Source organism: Paralichthys olivaceus, chromosome 3 (genome assembly GCF_024713975.1).
Source record: "Paralichthys olivaceus isolate ysfri-2021 chromosome 3, ASM2471397v2, whole genome shotgun sequence".
NCBI lineage: Eukaryota > Metazoa > Chordata > Actinopteri > Pleuronectiformes > Paralichthyidae > Paralichthys > Paralichthys olivaceus.
In genome coordinates, this window is record NC_091095.1 from 17,087,244 (window position 1) to 17,112,250 (window position 25,007).

The 25,007-nt window shown below is 41.7% G+C and overlaps 1 protein-coding gene across 12 annotated transcripts in view; it reads left to right on the top strand.

Moving 5' to 3' along the window:
* The window catches only part of celf5a (cugbp, Elav-like family member 5a), a 186,177-nt gene that overhangs the window by 137,524 nt on the left and 23,646 nt on the right, over positions 1–25,007 (top strand). For 4 of the 12 annotated variants that reach the window (XM_069522260.1, XM_069522255.1, XM_069522257.1 and 1 more), the window contains exons 4-6: positions 12,953–13,081; positions 16,449–16,549; positions 24,031–24,177. In XM_069522260.1, the coding sequence (XP_069378361.1) occupies positions 12,953–13,081; positions 16,449–16,549; positions 24,031–24,177 (377 nt within the window). The remainder of the gene's footprint in view (positions 1–12,952; positions 13,082–16,448; positions 16,550–24,030; positions 24,178–25,007) is intronic. The other 8 variants (XM_020080411.2, XM_069522264.1, XM_069522259.1 and 5 more) reach the window with 3 other exon arrangements.

Sequence of the window (25,007 nt, forward strand, 5' to 3'; positions counted from 1 at the left end):
GAGAGTATGTGCTTTACGATAGATTTCTAAACATGCCAGAACACTGGATGATTTTCTATGATGATAAACAAATCTAATAAATCTGGTGCATGAAGTACAACAGCGACTTGAAAACGTAACTGACATCCGATGAAGAATTCCACTGTCCTCTCTTGATGATTCCTTCAATATACAGATTTTTATTCCATTAGATATCAAGCAGAATATCCTGGAAATGAAAACAAATGAGCTGTCAGGAAGATTGGGGCAGAGGAAAGAGACAAAGCGCTGTTCATCCTGTCTGTGTGTGTGTGTGTGTGTGTGTGTGTGTGTGTGTGTGTGTGTGTGTGTGTGTGTGTGTGTGTGTGTGTGTGTGCTTGTGTGCGTGCGTGTGTGCGTGCGTGCGTGCGTGCGCGCGCATTTTTGCAGCAACAGATCTTTCTTTCTTTTCTTACACTTACAATTTTATTTTTCAAATTTTGTCATGAACTTTGTGTGTATAAATGTAATTGTTGCAAAGTTGAATTACAGGATCAACAACCAAATGTTTTATATCTTTTCTTCCTGTAATGTTCTGGCCTTTGCATCCAAAGGTGCAGCCAGACATTAACCACAGAAGCAACACTTTTGGCCTGAAGGGAGCAGAAGTCTTAAAATATGACAATCTTTAATTAAGTGCAGGTACTCTCCCTGCCAACAGGTGGCACAGGCTGCTGAAACTTCAGGTTTTATACTAGTGGCACTACAGCTCTGCAAGTGAGCCTGGTTTTGGTGTTTGCATCCTTCTGTGAGGTTCTTGTCAATGATAATCATATCCACCTGCCAGGTTGGTTAACGATGCTACTGCTTTTCATGGCAGTTCCCACAACAAATTGTCATTTAACCCATTAAGACCTGAGGTGCTGTAATAAAACGTACCCTAAATCTTAGGTGTTGTTTAAAACAGACCACCTCATACCTGAGCATTTTCTGGAGAATTAACAGAATTGCTAACATTTACAAAAACATAAATTGCTCTGCCTCTAAAGCAGATTGACATGAAATAAAAACAAATTTCATAGCTTAAACATTTGGTTTTGGTTGTAAACCAGTGCTGTTTCACAAAACATTCTGAACATTCAAAAAAAACAAACAGTAAATCCAGCAAACTCACTGAGATCCAACTACCTCTACCTCAAACATGTCTCTTAACAACTGAACCTCGGTCAGCAGGATCATCGTCCAGGTCTAAATCTCCATTCTTATTTTCATCCTCGTTTTTATCAATCAAACACTGACGTAATCTGCTTCATTTTCTCTCCCATCACTTAGTTCAGCATCCAATCGAAATGCGACTTTAAAAACTTTTTCACAGGCTAAAAACACTAAGAAACACACAAACTGCATTTCCCATAATTGCCTTTCCTCCTAGTATTTCGGGAAATCACAGTGAATTTCATCAGTCACATCATGGATGAGAGACACAGGTTCCGTCTGGTCTTAAAGGTGTACGCATGCATATGTTGCATCTGGTCTAAATTAGTTAAATCATTTTAAGTGCAAAGAAAATGGCGGCTGCTTGTATCCTTCACTGATGTGCTAATGATGATGGCAACATCTCTTTTCTGTGTGATAATGATGATGCTCACAAACTTTCTCTTCTCACGTTGATTATAAAAGACATTGCTCTGCACATCACTACTTTTCTTAAACAGCAAACGGGTCAGGTTTTTATCTTAGGATCCTGCTGATAAGCAATATATTGTCAATTCTTGCATCATTATTAGTCACTTACAGTACATCATGCAAAAAAAAATTCCGCTGATATAATAAAGAAGATGTCATGGCCAGCTTTGCAGAAGCGCAGGGCTCTGTGACACAAATCTGTGATTATTCAGACAAGTAAGGATAAAAGTTGGAATAGTGGGAAGCAGAGGCTCATATGCGTGTTCGCCTTAGGCAACCAAAACACTATGGTTGTCCCACATTATGAAAAGCTTTCAGTAGAATCCCATCTTCTAAAAAAGTGCTGATTGACCTTCTACCCTAATTAAAGTGCACCATCGCCAACTGAGAGCAGATAAGACAGCTCGGCTGTCAGTGTGAGTGACAGGGTTAGGCTCTCCCCCTGCAGTCACATCAGCACTACAGAGGCCATGCATACAAAAAGAACGCGACAGCAGCGAGTGAAAATTCTCCAAGTTTAGCATCTCCCCTCCCATCCATCAAGAATCGGCTCCAACTAATAATATGGAAATGATAAAGTATAAAATACACCAGTGAACTGTTGAGGGTTTATGTATTTATTTATGCATTTGCAGCTTTACATCTCACAACATTTTCCTCCATCCTATGACTGAACACTGCAGGGTTTTTACCATATGAAAAATGAATCTGCTGGCTGATCATATGCAAAGAACAAATCTGACTGGACTGTCTGTAAGGCCTGTCTTGGTACAGGCAGGTGAGTCGTCCCGTGCACCCTGTGCCCCTACAGCTCTGACACTTTGGGCCAGGAGAAAGCTGACATGCGGGGTGGCCTGTAAGCCTCTTTTGTTCATGTGCAGTAAAGTCATGTGCTGGCACAGTTGCTCTCACAGGCAAAGCTTCTGAGAGATAGTCCATATTCTGGTTCATCTTTTCTCTCTCCTGAGCTGGAGTTGGGCATGGCCCCTCACTTTCTGTCTCCTCAGACTCTTCCCTCTCATTTGTCTCTGTATCTCACGCTCTCTCTCCTTTACTTAAGCAATGTTTCCACATTTTTTTATACCTCTGGCTGCCGTCAGCGGCAGTCAAATATTTGGTACAAACTGAACATGAATGTCAGGATGTCAGAGGTCAAGGTCACTGTGACTTCCCACCCATCACATTGTTGTGATATGCCTGGAGGGAATTTATATCACTTGATACAAACATGCATATGGTTGGTGGATGGAAGAAAGCAACAATAGTATTTAGATTAAAGATGCTGTTCGAGAGACTCCTCAATTTTTTATTGCAACTTTTTATTGGTTGTCTGTCCATCTGTTCATCACATCCTCATGAACAAGTCAGGAACAATCTCAGGAAGGTACAGATCTTCTCTTTAACTGATTACATTTTGGTGGTCAAATGTAGAGGTAGCTTATACGTTTTTGTTCCTTTTCCATAACTCGGGAATTAATATGCTGAATTATACTTTGTACAGCTTATCAAATCCCCTTAGCATCTTCACTACATACAGTATATGTAGTATTTACACAGTTGGATGTAACTTAACAGGCTGGCAGAAGTAATCCAGTGTTCCTAGTCTCATCATCTCTTATCTCTTTATTCCTCTTTGCTTTTTATTATATTTTCCTCATATACTTCTGTTTTTCTGTCTCGTGTAATTGAGCAGTAAAACCATAACCTTTAGCTGTTATCTTAGTTTTCCTCCATTTCAGCTTCGTCTGACTGTCAACCTATTGTCTTTTCTCAGATAAAGGCTTTTGTTCCAGCATGAGTTTGTATTTCATAATATTGCAGTCGTCCAGGGGTGAGGAGGTGAGAGGATATTGGTATTGTACTCTATATTTAACACAGAGCGGGATTTCACATGGGGCTCAGTTTGGCTCACAATATAATGAAGTTTGTTGTCTCTTGCTGTCGACAATTTTGTTGCTCCATGTTAGAAAAAAATGTAATTACTCGAGAGCGGCCATGGACCTTACCTTTATGGTAACTCATTAACCATCCAAGATAATCACAGGGTAATATGAGAGAAGGAGGCGAGGTGGAAATAGTGTGGCAGATGGAGATAGCAGAAAAATGTTGGACCGGGCAAAGAGAATAAAATGTGTTTGAGAAATGACCAACTGCTTTAAGGAAGAGGAAGGAAAGAGAGAGAAAACTGCATGGAGAAGAAAGGAGGTGGGGGTTGGTTGAGGGGGCTGGCCGAGGGGGTGTGTCCGACATTACCCTCATGAATCAGTGTCAGTGGAGCGATGAGAAAATAATTAAGAAACAGGCTAGCGCTGTGTTAAATACTGCCAAAGGTAAAAGGCCCATTCTATTGTATAGAAACACAATCTAGACGGAAAAGAAGAATGGCAATAAATGGGATAGAGGAAAATGGGGTAGAGAAATCCATATCATAACGGATGCCAAAATGCCCTTCAGATGGCATTATGAAAGGGAGACAATATAAATAGCACTGCCATATTGTAAATGTTTATATACAGTAGCTACATTTACACGCTGCACAGCAGTTTCTGGATTTATGACCGTAGCCGTAATACACTGAAGTTGACACAAGGCTGTGAGTAATATTTCACATTTGTTATCATATTGAGTGTAAATTTGCTGAGACGTTTACTGTGGATATATTGTTCTTCTGCTTTCAGGTGTTCTCGTACTGTAGTTGGAGGGTGTGTGAGTTGTTGTTCGGGCCATGAGCTGATTGTAACTGTACTGAAAGAAAGTGAAAGGAGCGCACAAAACACACACATGCGCCAGCGGTTGCATTTACACACCTCAGAGGTTTTTACGTGGAGCATTTAGGGAAAGGGGAACCAAGTCAGAAGCCTGTAATTGTGTGTTCAAGGCCTCCAGCAGGGCCAGGATGCAGCTGAAATCCCCCAGCCAGCGGCACAGAACAGAGCAGCCATTAGATTTCACTGATGCATAAAATCTGTGGAGATCTTTAGAGAATATTGAGTGACAGGAGGTCCTGTGTGTTGTTTGTGCATTTTACATGTTTATATGTGTGCAGGGGGAAAGCGTGCGTCTACATACAGATGTGCGGGTGAGTCTTTTAGGTGTCATATATAATATCCATCATCCTTTCTGCCAGCGGCACAGAAAGAATTCATGATCACTGGTCTCCAAATCCCCTCTGAGATGGAATCGACTCAGCCCGTGTGCGTGGAGGAAATGTGCACGGTTGAAATGCAGAGGCTCTCCTCCTGTGAGGTTGCTGTTCACCATCATATTACGGTTTGATCTCAAGCTCTTCGGCCTGACTAACACATTATATGGCTTTTGATGCAACAGTTAACCAACCACAACCTCCCACTCTCTGCAGGGATATTTTGTTTGTATAAAGTGTTTAGGATACCTCTTGATGGCGTATGTTAAGAGCACAACATGTACAGTGCTGTACATGTAACAGTACGCACTTTATGTCGCTATTTCTATCTGAAATGTATTTCCCTATGACAGCCTGTCTGTGAGTGTGTGTGAATATACAATTGTATGGTTACTTTGTGTGTGCTTGCCCAAATGTTTGCAGAAAAGCTGAGCAGCCTAGTGCCAGTGTGCTTATGTGTTCTTACATCAGTGGTTCTCAAATAGATGGTAGGACCCTCTTGGGGTGGCATACAGCCACTGCAAGGGGGAAGGATGGATGACCAGAGGGACAACATTTAGTGAACCTAAGCTGAATGTAAATTATTTATGTAGGGAAATAATAAACAAGAGCTTGATGATGCTTTGTAGATCACAAGACATGCTTTCAACCATGCACAGAACTCACGATATTCTCCTTACTCTCTCTGGAGTTACTCCTGCTAGACCCTTAGTAAGAAAACTCTGGATAATGTCAGAATGAGCTGATGTGAGAACACAGCAAGAGATCCTCCAGAGGATTCACCGCAAGTGAGGGGTGTGTAGATGACGTTTTCAACATGCGACAGACGCAAAAATGAAAATGACAAATATCTCAGGGTGAAAAAGTAATGCTTTACACTGAGAAGACGCAAACAAAGATGTTGAGAGCTTTGAGTGATAAGGGCTGATGCTGGTGTCAATAAATATGTTGCACCCAGCCTCCTGCACGCTACACCACCCCTCACCTCAACACTCCAGAGATTTAGAACATGTCTGACTGGAGAATCTCCTTCTGCATTGTTCACATGTGAAAGGGAAACTCAGGAGATGGTCTGGACCCAACAAATTGTTAGTGATTTATAATTTTAAAAAATTTGGTCATGAACTTTAATAGCTGCATTTCAGAAAAAATTTGTGAAGCTCTGCCTCACATGTATGTGAAAGCAGTTACCCATCCCAGAGGAGTGCTTAGTGAGGGATGTGCTGTTTCTGCAGCATGGCTATCAAGGCCCTAAATGCGCTGCTCCATGGCATTTTTACTGATGACTTTTATGGGTTGCAGCCAAGCTGCCAATGAGCAGCCTTGACACCAAAATGATGAAACTCTGACATGAAATCACGCCAGCGGCACTGCAGGTGCTGCACGAGTTAGAGATGCAGGTCGCTGTAGGGGGAGGAGACATTATGGACTGAATATACAGTGTAAAATATATTATGTTTAACATTCATATATGATTAAATGTCAGTTCGCTCTCTGTTGTTCTCTTTTTCATTCTTTATTCAGTCTTTTATGTTTCAATAGAAGTCCATACTGAATCACTTTGGTGATGAAATTGCACAACAGGGAGCATTGGATGTGATGGCTTTTAGGTGAGAACCACAGTATTGTTTTCTTTGCACTGCTGTTTCTAAGCAACAGCTCCGAAGTTAAGAGGAAAACGGCACTAATAAGCTACCTCATTAGGGACAGTGCATGGTAGGCCTTACAGTTTGTGCTGTCAGCTCGGTGGGTTAGCATGCAAACTTCAAAAGACAGCTGAAGATACAGCGCACGCACACAGGAATGCTCATTTACTTTGGAAATTGGTAAACAAACTATTCTATCAACCCACATTTCTTCCTCGTTGGAAGGTGCTCTGGTGGAAACCTACTAACGGGGCTGTGTGTGAAGTGGCTCCAGCGGTATGACAAAATACGTGGCTGTCCTCTGGCTGGTGATAACACAGCACATGAAAGGCTCATTATTCAGGAGTTAATTTGGCAGGGTTTTCTCACCCCGAGGCTGTGCCAAACCTCAGGCTCCCTCCCTCGTCGGTCTCAGCCACTCCCACCGCTAATCCCTTACTGTACACAGGACGGGGAAGGATGACCTTAGCACATCTACACACTACAGGGTACACATGCTGTACACTCCCATGAACTGTACATGCACAGCCAAGCACACATATACACATTGTCTCATTAATGCAAGCACAGCCCTAGTTAGATCCCTATATGTAATAAATTGGATTAAATTCCACTGGCTAAGCACTGTGATCTCTTAGGGTTAATTAATTTCATTCCATTCTGTCTGTGTTTTTTATGCTTGAACACATGCTGACACTGTTATTGTGTGGCATCCTGCTCATTGGAGAAGTATAATAGGCTTGTGAAGGAGAGAGAGGAAGCCACGATGTTTGGTATTCCAGCTACAAAGTGATTTTGATTCTTTCTTTCTTTCTTTTGACAAGGAAGTACGCTACAGTAGAGAGCTCTAATACGGTGGATCCTTCCCCTCCTCGCCGCCTCACTCCCGCTCTTATCTTCCCCTCCAAATGAGAAAACCTGGATGGCTTCTCAGGGCTCCTGTTTCTGCCTGGATGCTATCTCATTTGGTTTTAATATATTTATCCATTCATTATTGTTCCTTTTTATCAGCCGGCTAATATTGTTCATAATTTGTCTTTATCTCCAAGCCTGACAGTCAAATTTGCAATCTGGCTTCAGCAGACAGATGGAGAAATGACCCTTCTCCAACCCCTCCTTCCCCAACTCTCTCTCCTCCCCTCATTCCTCCTCTCCTCTCCAAGTTCCAATGAAACATGACTGACAGCCCGCTGTATAAGTAGTTGTCATAGCAACCTCCCCATCCTTCTGACAAGTGCTTTTTCTCTACAGCGCACTCTCACCCTCTGTCACAATATCTCTCTACCTCCGTCTCCGCTCGCTCGCTGTTGCAACGACCGAGAAAGAGACGGAGCAGGAAGAATTTGAAAACCAGAGAGCACCTGAGGCAGTCGGCGTGCTTTTCTTCCAACCCTCTCCCCCCCTTCCCATCCCTCCCCCTCCCTCCTCACTCTCCTCCCACCCTTGCCTTTCTTCATCCTCCCCACCCTTGACAATGATTTACCAACTCCTATGGTGCACCTATTTCATCCATCCTGGCTTATCAAGGACTGCAGGACTGTATGCACAGCAACTTACAGTGCGGGCACATCGTTCTCACTCTCCCACACATTCACTCTCTCCCTCTCTCCTTCTTTCACTCCCTCCCTCTCTCTCTACATCACCGCCTCACCCGGCTCTCTCTTTTTCTTTCTTTCTCCTGTTGCTCAAAACTCCTACTCTGTCCCATTGCTATTCAATGAGTCTCATTTCACTGTCAAAATCCTCGGCAGCCTGCATTGTAATCATGGAACATACAGTAATAAGTCTCCAGCGTACCGGGCTGTGCTGAGGAGTGTGTGTGTGTGTATGTGTGTGTGTGTTTGTAGTATAGACAGGAGATCCTTCAAACTTGTAGCGGAATTAAACATTATGTAACAAAGGAGGGTGCTGTGTGGAGATTAGGAGCTTGTGCATAAGTAAAGAATTACAATGCCGTTGTTAGCCATGCGTGTGCTGTAATGGTCAAACTATGGCGTGAAGATTAGAGATATGAAATATTACTGATTTAATTTGCTTGTGTGCAGCCACGCAAACACTCCACACAAGGGCAATGCGCTCTCACTGAAAAGCTTATATTGATTAGAAAGGGTTCAAATGGACCCAGTAATCTTCAGTGTGTATAACCAGGCGGCGTGCTGCCATTTCATTATTCTGGAGTTTAATTTCCAATGCATTTATTCCAAACAAGCATCTGTTTAATAACTCAGAGTAAATTAAACATGATGGGGGGTGGGTTTCAGGACAGCAGTGGTGTGTCACAGTAAAGTTGGATACAGTGATGCCACAGTGAGCTGTAAATGTATCTCAATGCCAGCATGCTCCGCAGTTATCACACTTAACTTCCTTGTGGTTATTAGAAACCTTGAATTGTTGAGATGATGACATTTCTCTGTAAATGCTAAAGCGGATAGACGCTCCAATTTAGGATTGTATTATTATCGGCATAAGCTCAACGTTGATGTAAACAAAAAAGTCTTACTTTAAATGTATCAACAAGTGTCTACCACATGTGAGGAGCTCCAACAGAGAGCAGTTTCCAGAGGCTGCAAAAAGAGAAAAGAGTCATCCACAGCAGCGTTTGCTACTAATCATGTTCTGTGTGAGACTGACGGTTCAGTTCACTGAGCTAAAAAACATGAATCAATCACAAACATTCTTATCATCCCCCACAGAGAAACGTTTAAATGCAGCTGAGGCACCACTGCTGTTCAGTCTTACCTGCACATGTAACTGAAGGCTTCCATACATGTGTCGCTGTGGTGCTCTGCAGGGTGTGGAGATCTCTTCCAGTATGTTTCCATACATATGGAATATGTCAGTGGACAGAGAAGTTTTATGCAGCATGTACTGTCCTGCATGGGTGAGGCAGATTTTAATACCTTGGCTGGATTGCATATAAAGGAGCAGTGCACTGTTGCAAAGACTGAATTCAGCTGAGCAAGTCCAGGTTTCTGCAGCGACTATCTGAGACTGCCATGCTTGGATCAAAGGGCCAGTAAAGAAGCATCAGGATAAAGATTCAGGTTTCAGAATCTGTGTAAACAAGCAGTTTGGTGAGGAAACCCCACTGAGAGACTTTTTTTCCCCTTTTCTTTGGTTTTGAGGAATATCATGTACTGTCTACCTAGCTTTGTAGTAGAGTAATAAACAGATGAAGGAAGTTTATCGATGGTGTGTTGCAGCAGTGGACAACAGCAATAGCAGTTAGCAGAAGCTACAGTAGAATATAGCCACTGTTTAGCAAGTTAGTAGTAACATGCATAACATGTATGCAGTATATCAGCAATCTCTGAGCTTCCTGATGGCGAATCAGCCTCTAAAGGGCTACAGACAATATTTTGGGGCTTCAAGTGTAACTAGCGGCACTGTTTACAGTCCAACTAGTTTCTTTTATCCCACTATGACATCTTTGTTTGGTGTTTTAGGTCCATATGACATTTTGGCTAATCTCCATTAACAGCTGTCTGTATTAATGTAGAATTAAATAAATAAAAAAGATTAAATAGCAGATGCATTTCTGTTAATGTGTTGCAGCTCTTTTGCTCACCACATGGACTGTTTACCTGCGGGGAACCAAAGCCTGCTCAAACATCATTGATCAAACTAGAAACAGACACCAGGAGGCTTCTGGCCTCAAAATCTTGTCCGTCTGCATATTCACATGCAGACTGTTTGTAGAGATTAGTACATCAGTGGTTAGTGGATGGAGGATATAGTGTCTGTGAGACTCAGCAGATTTTACTTTGTTCTTGGGTTGTCTGTATATCTAAAGTCAGTCTGTCCCATTCTTGTGAGGAATGTGTAGCAGGAAGTTGTTAAATCTGGCACATTCCTTCATTTCGATTCAAAGATGGACTGATTAGATTTTATCATCAAAGGCCGAGGTCACTGAGACCTCACAAAACATGGATTTGGCCATATATCAAGAATTCATTTTATCATTACTATGAGAAAATACACCTAAAACATTGACCAAATTTCTCAAGATAGTTACTTGACTTTGACTGTAAGGTTTTTGGTTCTCTGCACAAGACGAGTTAGATGACATTAATCTGGATAATAGCTGCCCTGAAGTAAAAGTTGATATTGATAGTTAGGAGATGGTTAAAAGTGTCTTCATAGTAAGGGATATCTTTAACCGTCTGCATTCAGGTGGTTTCCTAGATTGTATGTGTGATTTTGACTGGTGTTTTGCACTGTGAGTGTAATTTGTTTGTTCGAGCCTGTGTTGCAGATAAATGAGATAATGTTTCTAATGGCGATGAACACAAGACCTGAATTCCCAAGGTAGCATTTATAGCTGAGAGCAGCTGCAACAGAATCCTAGATTGTGGAGCAGATCTCATTGATGATGTGTTTTCATGCATGGTTAGCTTGTTTTCAAAGCACACTCAGAACATCCACTCCATCTCGCTCTCAGCTGCAGATAAAGAACTCTGACTTAATATATACTACTGTTGTAAAAAATACAGTTTATATAAAGTATAGTCTTTCATATATATAAATATATTTGTATGGCTTTTGTGTAACCAACATCACACAGGCACGTGTTATATGTTTGTCAATGATCCTGTTATCCTCGGTGTCCTATAAATATTTCTCCTTTCTGGAGGTGGGGTTGACTTGGCAGTTAGCGATCTTCCAGCTGAAAGGAAGGATGTAGTGTGGTACTTAAAACATGCCACGTGTGAGCTGTTCACAGTGTGATCGTCGGAGTGCAGCTCATATGAAATTGATAAAGGTCATGCATTAATTCAAAACTTGTCAGACCCCATCACCTACTTGAACATGGGGGCTACAGACAAAGTAAAAGAACATGGACATGGAGTGTGGTTCACGTGGGTGGTTCTGTGTGCTATGTGTGTGTGTGTGACTGTCCTGCTCTATACATGAGCGTATATGAGATGTGGCCTGGCAGCATTCAGAGAAATTTGTGCAGTCCGGCCCCTCCCCCTATCCCCAACGCACCCACCCCCCTCATCCAGCCTCAGAATTTATATTCTCCCTCCAGCAAAAGGAAGGACCATCTTGGCCTTTCATTTTCCAGTTCAGGGCTTTCCTTTTTTTGCAGATAAATGCTCTCCAATCCACCCTGACAGATGTCACATTGCATCACTTCCATTTTGATACATTGCCTCTGATCCTGCCACTTGCAATAAGGAGCCCGCACCAGGGACGCCCCTCCCTAGACAACGCTCTGACACGGGTGATTATTTTAAAGGTGCATTATTGGTGGTCTGGAGTGCTGTAACCCTAGCAGGGCGCCTTGTTCACACACACACTTGCCACTGTGCCCGCTGCAGGAATGGGGGTATCATCTTGTGTCTGGGTCAGGAAACGACAGCAACGCGACATATTCTGTAGTCATCACAGGTCACCCTGACACTGTGCAATACCTCTGGCAGCGATTTATGCCGCTCCCAAGCGCTTCACAGCGGCGGCTGCCAGTCCTGTCTCTCGCTCAGTCTCTCCACTGTGACTTCACAGGTCAGAGTTGGAGAAACAATCTGTACAATGGAAAGGTTTTAGTGCGTCTACTGCCAGAAGAGAGACTCTGCACAGTAGCATTAATCATACAAGGCCAGCGTACATCAGTAAACACGGTGTGTCAGGTCAAGGTAAAGATCAGATCCCACAGCATTTAACAGGACTCAATAGCATACAGGCTATCTATTGAAAAGTCAGCGTTATTCATGGCATGTCTCCCAGCCTTTGCTGCTCACTGGAGAGACACGCCATTGTTCACTGAAGAGTACACTGAAATATTTCTCTGGCTACACAAAAAACACTGGATCAGCAGCAATTAGTAGAGTAAGAGAGAGATAAAGAGAAGGAAGGAAGGGAGGGAGGGAGGCAGATGAGAAAAATGTAGAATCAGCGAGAGAAAAAGAAGAGCAGAAAAAAGAGAGGGGAGAGAGATGAATAGAGAGAGCTAGCCAGGGAGACAGTGAGTAAAAGATAGAGAGAGAAAGTGTGAGTTTGTAGTCTGTGCAGTACAGTGTGTAGGAGGTTGGTGCTGCCTAGAGCCCTTGGTGCTTTTAAAGGACCAAAGTCTTGCTCATTGTCTTGGGTCGCTCTGTGTGTGTCTGTGTGTGTGTGTGTGTGTGTGTGTGTGTGAGAAAGAGAGAGAAAGAGAAACCTCTTCATTAGTCCTCTTTGCTCTTCCCTCCAGCCCCTGACCACTCACTTGCGCCCAGCAGCAACAGTGAATGTGCCCATATGGGACCAGACCCGCTTATACCAGAGATTAAAATGATCAGTCTTGGAATAGAGATAATAGAATGTGACCAGAGTTCAACCAGCGCTGCATTAACTAGACAGTTTTTCTACTGTACCGAGCCTCTGTGAACATGTCTCTCTTTGTTTCTGCGGAAAAAGAGACTTCCTCCTCTGTTCTGCCAACAATGCTGAAATTTCACCCCTGTGTGTTCTCAAATTAGCTTCATAATTGCGGTCAAAGTTTTAATGTATTTCTTCGTCTCTTCTTCGTTTGTTTCAGAAGACAGGAAGCTGTTTGTCGGGATGCTGAACAAACAACAAACCGAGGAGGATGTTTACCGCCTCTTCGAACCCTATGGAGTCATTGAGGAGTGCACGGTCCTAAGAGGCCCCGATGGAAATAGCAAAGGTAGGAGCCGTGATACAGTTGTCAAAATTATTTAGGTCACTGACAGAGAAGTGACAGTGTGTGTGAGTGTCAGCGACAGCTGCGGATATATGTTAAATATATGTGACACGTGCATCAGATGTTGGTTGGTCAAGTTGCATTTTCATGTAATTACAATCATTTTTAACGCTTCACAGTTTAATGCGTTACTTGGCTACAAGCAGTGATTAAATAAATGTAGACTAATATATCAAACACTTGAATTGTTTGACTTTCAAAATTATTAATTCTGATAGACATCAAAAGGATAATTTGATTATTTGACATGTTCAGTAGATAAATTAATGTACTTTTTGTGGAAATAATCATTGAATATCTGGAAATTTAAATCTTGTTCTATTTAATAGGATAGTAATTATTTGTCTTTGTTAAAAAGCAAGACTTTATATAGATAAACAACATGACAAGGCTAAAGCGTCTTGATCGCCACCTGGTGGCTGGCTGCAGTATAAGTAATAAATGTGGCCCCCTCCATGCTAGCGGATGGGACATGTACCAAAAAATCAAATACAGATACAGTCAAATACATTGTGTCTCAAAGAAGGTAACAGTCATTTGTAGTTCTTATCCCACTGTTGTATGTTTAGGTTCTCATTTTTCTGGGAAGTTAAGTTTTCATGACTTTTTCATTTTGTGTATTTGATGCTGAGACTGACTCACAGTTGGTTGAGTGTGTCGATCGGCAGGATCCATCCCCCAATCGCCACTGACACTGGCTCCAAATGTGCCAGATGGCAGTGTTCGTATTCCGGATATTTTGGCCTCACACCTACATAGTGAGAGGAAGCGGAGACTCACTGTCCATCTCTATTTTAAAGACAGACATAGAGGTTCGGCTGGATGAAGGAATAATCTGTGATACAGACAGTGCACTTCATATTGTCAGCAATCGTAATCCCATTAACGACAGCATTGATTTAAATAATGCCTTTCATTTTTAAATGGAATTTCAAACTCTTTGCATATATATTGTTTTAAAAGAAAAACTATATTATGAAGCCTTAACCTGTCAATACTGTACCTCGGTTACTGTAGTGTTGCCATCTTCCAGGTCTCTTTAAGATGAGCCAAAAAACTTTTGGAAACATCACTTCCCTCTGACATGCAGCAATAAGCACAGAGACCAGTGGTTCTTCACGTCTCTAAAGCTTATTCCCTGTACAGTGCTTATGGAAATTGTTGTGGAATTAAATATCTGAGGGGGTTGAAGCCAGAGCATTCTGACTCTGCAATGGTTTGGAGGAGGAGAAGGAAAAGATGGATGTCAAAACAATTCAAGTGTCCCCACAGCTAGGATGGGTGCTGCCAAGGAAAGTTGCATCACTCTTTATGGATCTGCAGTGCTCGTGCTCTTTCTAAGTCAAGTCTCTGCTTTAAAACATTTGACTCCAGATATTGTTATTATAAACATTTTTTAGTCTTTGTCCACTCATGTGAGTTGTAATAGTTGCTGTTTCAAAAACTCCTTTCAAAACTGCTTTCTAGTACCTGGGCAGACTTAAGACTTAAGTTTGTGCAGACCTAAAATAGCACTAGACAAGTCATTGTGACTTTGGGCTTAGGAATAATGACACCATCAGCATTCAGAAGAAAATATATGTAATATATATTTAGATATAGATGTAAAAGGCATCAAGACAATTTGTAAAAGTGACATAACAGTATATGAAAGAAATGCATTAAATATATAATTTGAATAATAAATAATAAAGGTGTCCTTACTGGAAAGTATTCAGCTTTGATATGAAAGAGCAAAGAGTTGTACTGAGATCTGACTAAATGAAAGAATAAACGAACTTTTCTTCTTAATGTTTTCTTATGCTTCCCCATCCACCTAGACACCAACACATGCTGTAGTTACATGAAGCAAAACTTGATGAAGTAAATTTTATGACATGCAAAATACATCAGGAGTTACATATATTCATTACGGCATGTAGTTTGTACTAATGTAGCCAAGTCCTTGTACAGGTCATGTCAAGCTCCAGCTCTTTTCTATCCATATCTCAATAGGGGGCAGTGGTTTGACAGCTGAGTGAGCATCCTGACTGGCTGGTGTCCGCAGGGGTAAGCCCATTAAGAGGGAAATAATGGCAGAGCTGCTAGGTCAAGCAGGATAAGAGATACGAAGACTTAAGTATGGAAAAAATTAAATAAGGATACAAAAGAAACTTGAAATGAAATAAAATTAGGTGAAATAGCGTTTAATAACAGAAGGAGATGGCAACTCAGTGGATAGTGCTGCTGCCTCACTGCAACAGACACATATTCAGTCCTTGTATGTTTCCCATTTAAGTTTGATAAACTCTGGGCTCTATGTGTCACTCTATGTTCATTTGTCAGCTTTTAATTAAATGGGTCATTTGTCTCAGTGCCTGTTACAACTAGTGCATTCACGAAAACCTGGATAAAGATATAAAAAAATATATGATTCATATTCTGAGACTCAGTATGTGACTGATGGTTATGTAAATGATAAAACTATGATTTGACAGTCTTGTTATTGCATTTTCAATTAGGCATGAATGGCATGAAGGCTCATCATAGTAGTCTTGAAAGTTTTAAGCATTGAGATTTGTTTGAGTCAATACAACAGTACTTAGAATTCCTCTTCATAAATAGGCAAAGTTTACAGCTTTAAATCAAATTGTGGTACATATTTTAAGTCATAATATCCATATAATCCATTTTCCAGGTCTTCAACGGGGGGGGCATACTTAAGTTGAATTATTTAATGTGCAACAGCAATGTGCACTTTGTGAACCCACAAAAGCCATCTTCAACTTGTTTTCACTTTATCTAGCCCTGACAGTATCCCTCGAGGACATTAGAGCTGAGAGTGTTGGCTCTGTGGTTTCTGGCCTTTGTTGCTTCATATTCACAAAGACTGATCCGAGCATCCTCCTGTAGGAACAATGAACATTACTGAATCCTCACACGGCGGTTCTCTATCTGAAAACACTGAGTTAGAGCCAGTTTCGCTCGTATTTAATATGCACAGACAGGCATGTGGTGCTAAATAGCATGCTTTTCTGCTTCATCAGTGCAATGTTTAGCCTGAAGCTTCTGCCTGCTTGTCTGCGTGCCTAATGCCCGGAGTGGGGCAGCCTGCTGTGCAATGAGAGCCTCTCAGTGCACAGTGATTTTTGTGGTATCAAATACAATTCTACATCCTTTATTAATGTACTGTGTGTTTTTAAAGTCTCCCTCAATTGAATGCATTTACTGTATATCTATACATGCTGTGTGTGTGTGTGTGTGTGTGTGTGTGTGTGTGTGTGTGTGTGTGTACACCTTTACCTACATGTGCATCTGCTCTCTCTTGCAGGTTGCGCCTTTGTGAAGTTCTCTACACATACTGAGGCTCAATCTGCAATCAGCGCCCTCCACGGCAGCCAGACCATGCCAGTGAGTCCCTCTCCCTCTGATGTAAACACACACACACACACACACACACACACACACACACAGGCGCATATAAAGAAATGGGAACATACACACAACCACACGCCATGTAGCATCCTTTGCGTGCACAACACATACAAAACACAGCCCTCCACTCACAATAGTTATGTGCCATCCACCTCTCTTGCTGTAATTTCTCATTTTTAAACTCACTCCCAAACTTCAATGTTTTAATCAACTTATAGAAAGTGCAATCATCCTCATGCATATCCAAAAACAGATACAACCAGAAATAGTCTGTCTCTTAATTAACATGGTACTTAAAAAAAATCCTAATCTGATTTCCAGATGAATCTGTTTAGAATGATAATTGAATTTTGGGTGAGTCATCAATCAGTAGTTCTGTTTGCATAATAAGTGAATATAACGCCAGTGTGAGATTACATTTGCTTCTTATGTAAGCGCTGCGTGTCCTCTGAATTTTCTCTGTATTGGATTTACTATGAGCACAGAAGCTGCACTGCTCATTTGTATGTGCCTCGTGTTTTGGCATGGACTCTGTATACCTGATGGTGTCAAAATAAAAGCTCCATGCTCTGCACTCCAAACCTGAAAAGAATTATTCTCCGTGACATCTGGCGAGCAGACAGAGTCACTCCCCATATTATTTAGTGGCCTGAAGTATACTACTGCTTTTATCCTCATTTTTGTTTCGGAAATCCTTGTCTCAGAGAAGCAGGGGCCCCTAACTCTTGCCCACCTTATCTCACAGGTGTTCAGTTTGGCTGAAAAATGTCATTGTTAATGGTTGCCCATGTGTGACTCAAGAGAGGAATGCAAAGAGGACACTAGAAACCAGCTGTGCCATTTTGGCGCAACCTTCGAGTCAATCTAAGTGCAAATGACTGCAGGTCAGGAGGAAAGAATCTGGACGTCTGTTCTTCGTCGCTCCATCCCTCTATCTCTGCTAGTTCTCTTCCCACACTAGTCTCTTTTTGGCAGCCTCTTGGGATATTAGGCAATAGACTTGTTTACTCCACCTTTCACCACATTGGTTCCTGAATTATTCATCTAAGCAGAGGGCCGAAGGGAGGGGACAGAGAGTTGGAGAGGGAGTGGGTGACACAGAGAGAGAGAGGGAGGGGGAGGGCAGTGGGAGAATGAGTGAATTGACAGGATTTATACCTCCTGCTCTGTTAAATTGATTATAGAAATCTGATCAGCATCTCATATCCTGTGGCTCCTGCAGGAGAGGGCACAGTGTGCCTGCTTTGCTGAGATTAGCAGACCACCGGTTGACCATTATGCCTCAGCAGGACAGAGCTATTCAGAGCACTGTGCACATAAATGAAGCAGAGATCCTGGAAAAACCCTGGACCAAACATCCTCTGTATCTTTCTGACACATGTTGACGATAGTTGGGTCACTGCTGCAAAAACAAGTCATGCACGGATACAGTGATTGAATGAATAAAAAAACAATAATTCATTTACATCACAGTGGTATGCATATAGATTAATACATAAATAAAGAAGTATGAGAAAGAAAGAAAGAACATTGACAGCAACAACACAGGATACTGATTTAAGTTATAAACAATGAGGAACATCTGTTGTAAGCAACGGTCACAATGGTCAATCAAATTGAGACAATTCATTTTTCTAATGAAGTAAGATGAACTGAGCCTGCGTATATATGTGTGTGCGTATGTGCTGCCCCATCAAGGCTGCGGCTGATGAGTTAGAGAGATGACCATGAGCTCGGCCAATAGCGTCGCGAGCTGAAGTGTTGAAGTGCAGCGAATATTAACACTACGACTAACTACAGCAGTTTGATAGATCTACTGCCAATCCCCTAAAGCATGAACACTGGCTTCATAGAGTTTATGAGTGCAACCTCACACACACACAGTGGCAAACAGACACAAATGCATGTGTGTGCATACATAAAGATCTACAAACAGTAGCACTTTGTAGGCAGTACATTTGCATGAGCACAGACACACATGCACACACAACACACACAGCCCATATTTCTCCTCGCTGTTTCACTGTCACATGCTCGTACAGCCACAGGCTGGGGTCAAAGGCTTCCTGACTGATCTTATTTTCCAGCCCGGAGGACTTGAGCTGAATACATTTGTGTTATTCATGTCGAGGGGGAGTGGGCATTTGTTGGGAAGGGGGGGAGGAAATCTGCATGGAAAGTGCACATATGTGGAGTGTGTGTACATAAGTGACGGTCAGTGCATGCAAAGGTTTAGTTTATGGATGCATACCATGAGTGGGAACGAATATATTTCCATGTGTGCATCTGTGATTGACAACAAGTGAAAGATTATTTGCCAATCAATAACAATGATGTAATGTCAGTGTGTGAATGATGACGCTAAGATAATGTAAGTGTATGAATTATATAAGTGCACCAGCAGGTCACATATAAGACCTTGGTTGGATCTCCATCACAACTCAATCCATCATATTCCAAGCATGCAGACCTCCGTCACCCTTACACACACCCCCGCCATCCCTCAGCTTCCTTCAGCTATCACACACGTGCACACACTTCCACAGTTCAGGATATGAGTGGCTCAATTAAACATTTAAACGCTAGAGCTGTAAAGCAAATTGCTGGGATTCAGCAGGGCCGTGTAGCAAGTAAGTCCCGGGACAGAATTATGCCGAGACAAGGGGGGATGCGGGTCAAGTCCGCAGAGCCACGCTGATTTTTTTCACTCCATTTCTGCATCAGCTCAGTCTGAGTTTGAGCATGTTTCAGCTGACACAGGGACTGGGATAGAAACACTGGAGCAGGATGATGGAAGGATAAGAGCAGAACAAAGGAAAGCAAATGAGGTAAAGTTTGCATAGAGGGGAGAGCTTGATGATTGAGAGTGAGGAGAACAGTAAAGGGTAAAAAAAAAAAGATTCCGCAGCTGCTGGATCTTCTCCATTACTTCAAAGAGTGAGCATGCACATGCACATGCCGAGAGTGCCAGGATTTGACACTCAACAAGACACATTGCTTTAATGTACAGATCCACATGCTGGCGCCTTAAACAATAATAAAATGTAAGAATCTGCAGATAGTATGAAATCCGGTTTCTGGTGAGAAAGCAGTTATAATCTCAATTTGTATTCAGTGAGATGCAGAGCTTTAATGTCAGTATTTCACGAGGATGATAGATTGTTGTGTTTCTTCTCATTAAACAATGTTCTGCCTTTATATTTTAACTTAGTATTTATTGTTTAAGATCCGTCATTTCTCCCACTAGTTTTTCAACCCAGGCAATTTACATTCTAATAACCTAATAGATTACAGTCATCAATTATGTTACTAGCCAGGCTTACAGAGGACGTGCATTTCTATGATTTCAGTGGGGAGTAGGGTTGGAGCAATAGGGTGGTAATGGCTTATTAGAATACAGTAATAAGCATAGTATCATTTAATGTGCATGAATTATGGGTGAACCACATGTAGGTTCTGTACATGCAGCACTCTTTGTCTTAAGGATGTTGACATTAATAAGACAGGATGTGTGTCTTACCTTTTTTTATTGTGGCTGCACTTGAATGGACAGAATCTGAGTATAACTAACACACCATTAAAACTGATAAAACATCTGTCATGTGAAATTTGAAACTGCTATACACTTATAACAACTGGCATATGATTGGCTTCTATCAAATATTGTCTGTATTTACTTAGTCATAGGCTGAGTCCTGTTCCAGTTCATAGTTCATATCTAACCAAGGACAGATTAAATATTCATGTGTTCTCACTATGTCCTTTTTATAGGCGGGTACTTTGGGAGCCAACTTGTGCAGAGTTGGGGAAGTGTCCCAGAATGCACTGTGCACCAACCAGTGACAGTGGCAGGGATTTAAGCATTTAGATTTTGAATATGTGGTCAGCTTATCCAAACAAATTTCCTCTGGCATTTCCTGACATGTGAGGACCCTGAGTGCTCATCTCCGACCGACCATTCAATGTGCGCTGTCACAGGAGAACAATCTCAACTCAGCAAGCCCTTGGCAATTCACCACTGTCTCTGTTGTCTATAGCGTTTCGATATATGATAAAATTCCATTTAGAAGATGACATTGACATCAGAGTTGAAATTAAATATTTCTTGAATACATAAGAAATACATGATTAGTTGATCAGTTAATCCACAGTGGTGTCTCTGTGGAATCTGTGGATTTCTTATATGTACAAATGTGCCAACACATTAGAATAATTAAACACAAACAAGAATAGACTGATGCATATTGTTGATTTTTAATTGACCGTACATATATCAAGTGTATCTTTTACTACAACTGTACATTGTTGGTGGTCTGTGAGTAAAGATTATTTTGTCACAGTACAGTCAGGCACAGTTGTGAGTCGTTGATATTAGCAAGAATGCTGCTGTTCCAACTGCTAATAGTTCTCCCTTTCATTGAGAGTCTGGACTGAGACAAAGACCTGAACTTACTTAGTTCAAACTGCCAAGTACAGGGGTCTTGGCACACTGAGTATTGAGAAGGGCCTTGTAAAGGAGTATGGAATAAATAGCTGGGCATGCAGCTTTATCTTCTTTATTCACATGGACAAGTGGAGCTTGGACACACACCAGCCTTTTTACTTGGCAATGAGAAGAACCTGTAAAGAGGCAGACTTTCCTCACTTGGTTCTGAATCTCTATAGTGCCTGTTTTATCCTCCCTGTTTAACTCCCCTTCCTTCAGCGGCTCTCTAGGTAGCTGGGAGCCGCCTGGCAGGGGGATTCTGCTCACACTTGGCAGCTTAAAAATTTAATGAGACTTTTACTTTACACTTCATCCTCCTCTCTTTACAGCAATGAAGATTCTGCTCCCTGATATTCTGACAAGCCTAACTGGGAAAAAACTAGGAGATAAACAAATGTAGCAACGGAGGCTTAACCGACAAGCCATAAGATTCAGGTGCACTGAGGAGAAACAGCAGGAGGGCAAACCCACTGTATAGACTTCTTTGAAAAAAAATCTTTACAGGGTGTGTGATGTACATGCTAGAGTATAAAAGAGCATAACACAAGGCTTTTGTACAACCAGACAAGTTGTTGCATTCACAATAAACAGTATCTCTATTATTGAAGCAGGTACACTCCAGTCTGGTTCTACATTGAAAACAGTGTAAAGCTCCAATTTAATATCCTCAGATTATGAAATATTGCCTTCCTCAAAAGTTAGAGGAGCAGATCAGGAAGAGTGAGAGGGAGTTAAATTATTCACATCTCCTCTGTATTCTGGTCCTGCACAGGCCTGTTCTGCACTCTCCCAAAGATAAACCTCATAATAAAGTTAATGATGCTGATCGTCAAAAGCTGGACTGACATAACTGACAAACCCTGAACCTGCAACTGTGCCACATTTAACCCTGATTTGACTATCAGGGTTTCTACAGGGTCTTAAAAAGTCTAAAATTCAATCATCTAAATTTAAGACCTTTAGGGAGGTTGTTTCGCAACGATAAAGATATTGGTACGCTGCAATAAAACTACAAACAAGACCAATGTGGAACTGATAACTAATACACTGTGGTCAAAACATATCTCATCACCTATTCACACACATTTACACTGTGCATCTATCTTCACTTGCACGCCAGGGGGAGTTGGGGGTTCAGTATCTTGCCCAAGCGCACTTCGGCCCTTGTTTCAAAGGTTATTTTCTAGACTACTTCACCCCACCTTCAACCATGGGGATTATAAGTAATTCTGGGACTATACTACTGCAACTGATATTCTGTTGTACTCAACATAGGTCTTGAAGTTCAATCATTATGGTCTTAAAACTGATCAATTTAACTCACAGAAAGCCTCCATATATGATGTGATGCTGAAGAGACAGCAATACAGAAAGTCCATCTCTTCAAGATTATGTTGTTCCATCTCTTGTTTCAATAAAAAAACGGAAAATTGTTGTTCCAATGTGGCAGGATGGCACACACAATAAGAAGTAAAACATTTAGTCACTCAGCTGACCGGAGTACAGATGTCAGCCATCCTGACAGTTTGACAATTAGTCTATCAGCCAGTTAGCCAACCTTCTACCGTACTAGGTTGTAAGTCAGTCAATCACTCTGCGAACTAGACAATCCACCATTTAGTCAGGCAGCTGACCTAACCAACTGGCAATGAACCTACAACCCTTCAAACCTGTGATTCAACCAGCAGGCAAGCTGGGGGGAAATGGCTTGAGGGAATATTGGGAATAGTGGGGAGAGAAGGAAAGGAAGAGAATAAAATCTATACAATACAGTCGAAAGGTCTAGTGCCTTTGAACAGGCGTCTCCGTGGATGTCTTCATTAGTAGACATCCCCAGTTCCTATCTAAAAAGATCATCATTACATTTGTCCAAGTCTAACTTCTGCCAGGGTTTCCCTCAGATCCAAAGAAATACCCCTTTAGCCCTTTTAACCCCTCTACAGCCACCCCCCGCCCCCCAACCTTTAATCCGAGCACTTCACAAGTCACCACTGCTATTGACAATCTTGCATCAATTTCATGGGGCCTCAAATCGTGACTGACACACAACCTTTCTAAACTGTCAGATCAGAGTAATATTTCGGCCTTTTATGTGGATCGATTGGCCAGTTTGGGGGCGCAGAGGGGAGGAGCGGCTGAGCACACAAAAGGTCAGCTATCGCGCTAAATCATTTGAAGATTCTTAATGAAGGGAGTGTGGCAGACACACCTGCTGGTTTCAATATTGGGCTGCAGAAGAGCGATATTAGTGTAATAGAGGGATGGATGGGTACAGATGGAAAAAGAGGGAGGTCAAAACAGAAATGAGGGGACAGAATGAGGGGCAATTGTCCCAAAAAGCAACATTTTCTTTGAAGAACATTGTCCTCAAGGGTCAATAGTAACTACGGTCAATCATAGCTATTATCTCAAATCATTGTAAATTGCAGACCTTTTAACCTTAACTGTGGGCAGTAGCACCAAGGTTACATACATGTACTGGAGCAGAGAGGAAAACCTGGGGGGGGATGCTTCGCCCCAAGTGACTTTGCACATTTGTTAAACACAGATTGAAGGAATCTGCTACAAAGCCATTTACTTAATAAGTAGAACTTGATTCTTCACATGTCTTTGTTAGGTTCAAATGTTTGCCAGCCACAAAATATATGGATCCTCTGAAATCATACAAATGTGCAATGATACAGTGAGAATGCCAAAGAGAAAACATGCAATTATAGGAGCTGGCTAGGTGTTGATGTTAACACCAGTTGTTGTTGCTAATTAATGTGGTCTACTGAGAAATCTGAAATAATAATGAACAGGATTTTAAAGCCATTTGTGAGTGTCTGTCTCTAAATATATATTGAACATTAAATTATAACAACCCAGGAAGTGGCTCAAATCTTTGAGACTGTTTCTGCTGTTGACTCACTGTTAGTGTTAAAGGTGCTTGCAGTATAACTCTCAGTTCTGTCTCTCTGATTTTATCTTCATTCCCTCTCTCCCCCCTCAGGGTGCTTCCTCCAGCTTGGTGGTCAAGTTTGCCGACACAGACAAGGAGCGCACCATCAGACGTATGCAGCAGATGGTTGGGCAGTTTGGCATCTTCAACCCAGCCATCGCCCTCCCCTTCAGCACCTACAGCTCTTACGCACATGCGGTGAGTTGGAAATGTTAGCACAGACAGCACAGACAGCAAAGACAGCACAGACAGCGGAACGTAAACAGATTAAGGTTGATTAGGCTTGTATGGCATTGATGTACATACACATCAGTGGGTGATTACATATACACTAGACACATTTAAGAATAGAGTAACAATTATAATAAGAAACCATTCCAAGGTTTCCTTAAATTGTCACATTGTGTTTTCAACTACTGTTTATTCTTTTTTTTTAATCAAAGTTGTTCAAGCTGCTACTATATTTTTTAATATTAACAATTAATCAAATGACCATACATTTATGAAAGAAGTGCTCAATACTTAGATCACTCAACTGCAGTTTCCCTTCGATCTGTGGAGCACTTCACCATCTTTCAGCTTATTGTTTCTGTTTCATGTGTCACTGGTTTAGTTCAGTTTGATAGCAGCTAAAACCCACTGCACACTACCTGTCCAGCACCAAATGACAGACAGACAAAGTGAGTGACTAGCTGGTGAACGTAGTGACTTGTTTAACAACTGAAGAGCCAGTTATCTCTCTTAGTAGTTAATCAAACCACCGAGAATATTGGACTGCATTTATCTGTGGCCAGAAACATGCTCCAAATGAATCCTTATGTTGCTCCATCTCTGTGAGATACAGATCTAACAGAAATGAAGCCAATGTTTCCTCACAGGTTTGCTGACCTAAAATGTAACAGTAGAGTTGTGTTTACACCTTGTTTTTCATTCCACCAACAATTAGTCAGGGAAGCTATATTCGATGAAACTAAACAACAAACATCTTCTGTGGATGCAACTCATGGACTGCACTAGTTTAAAAATGT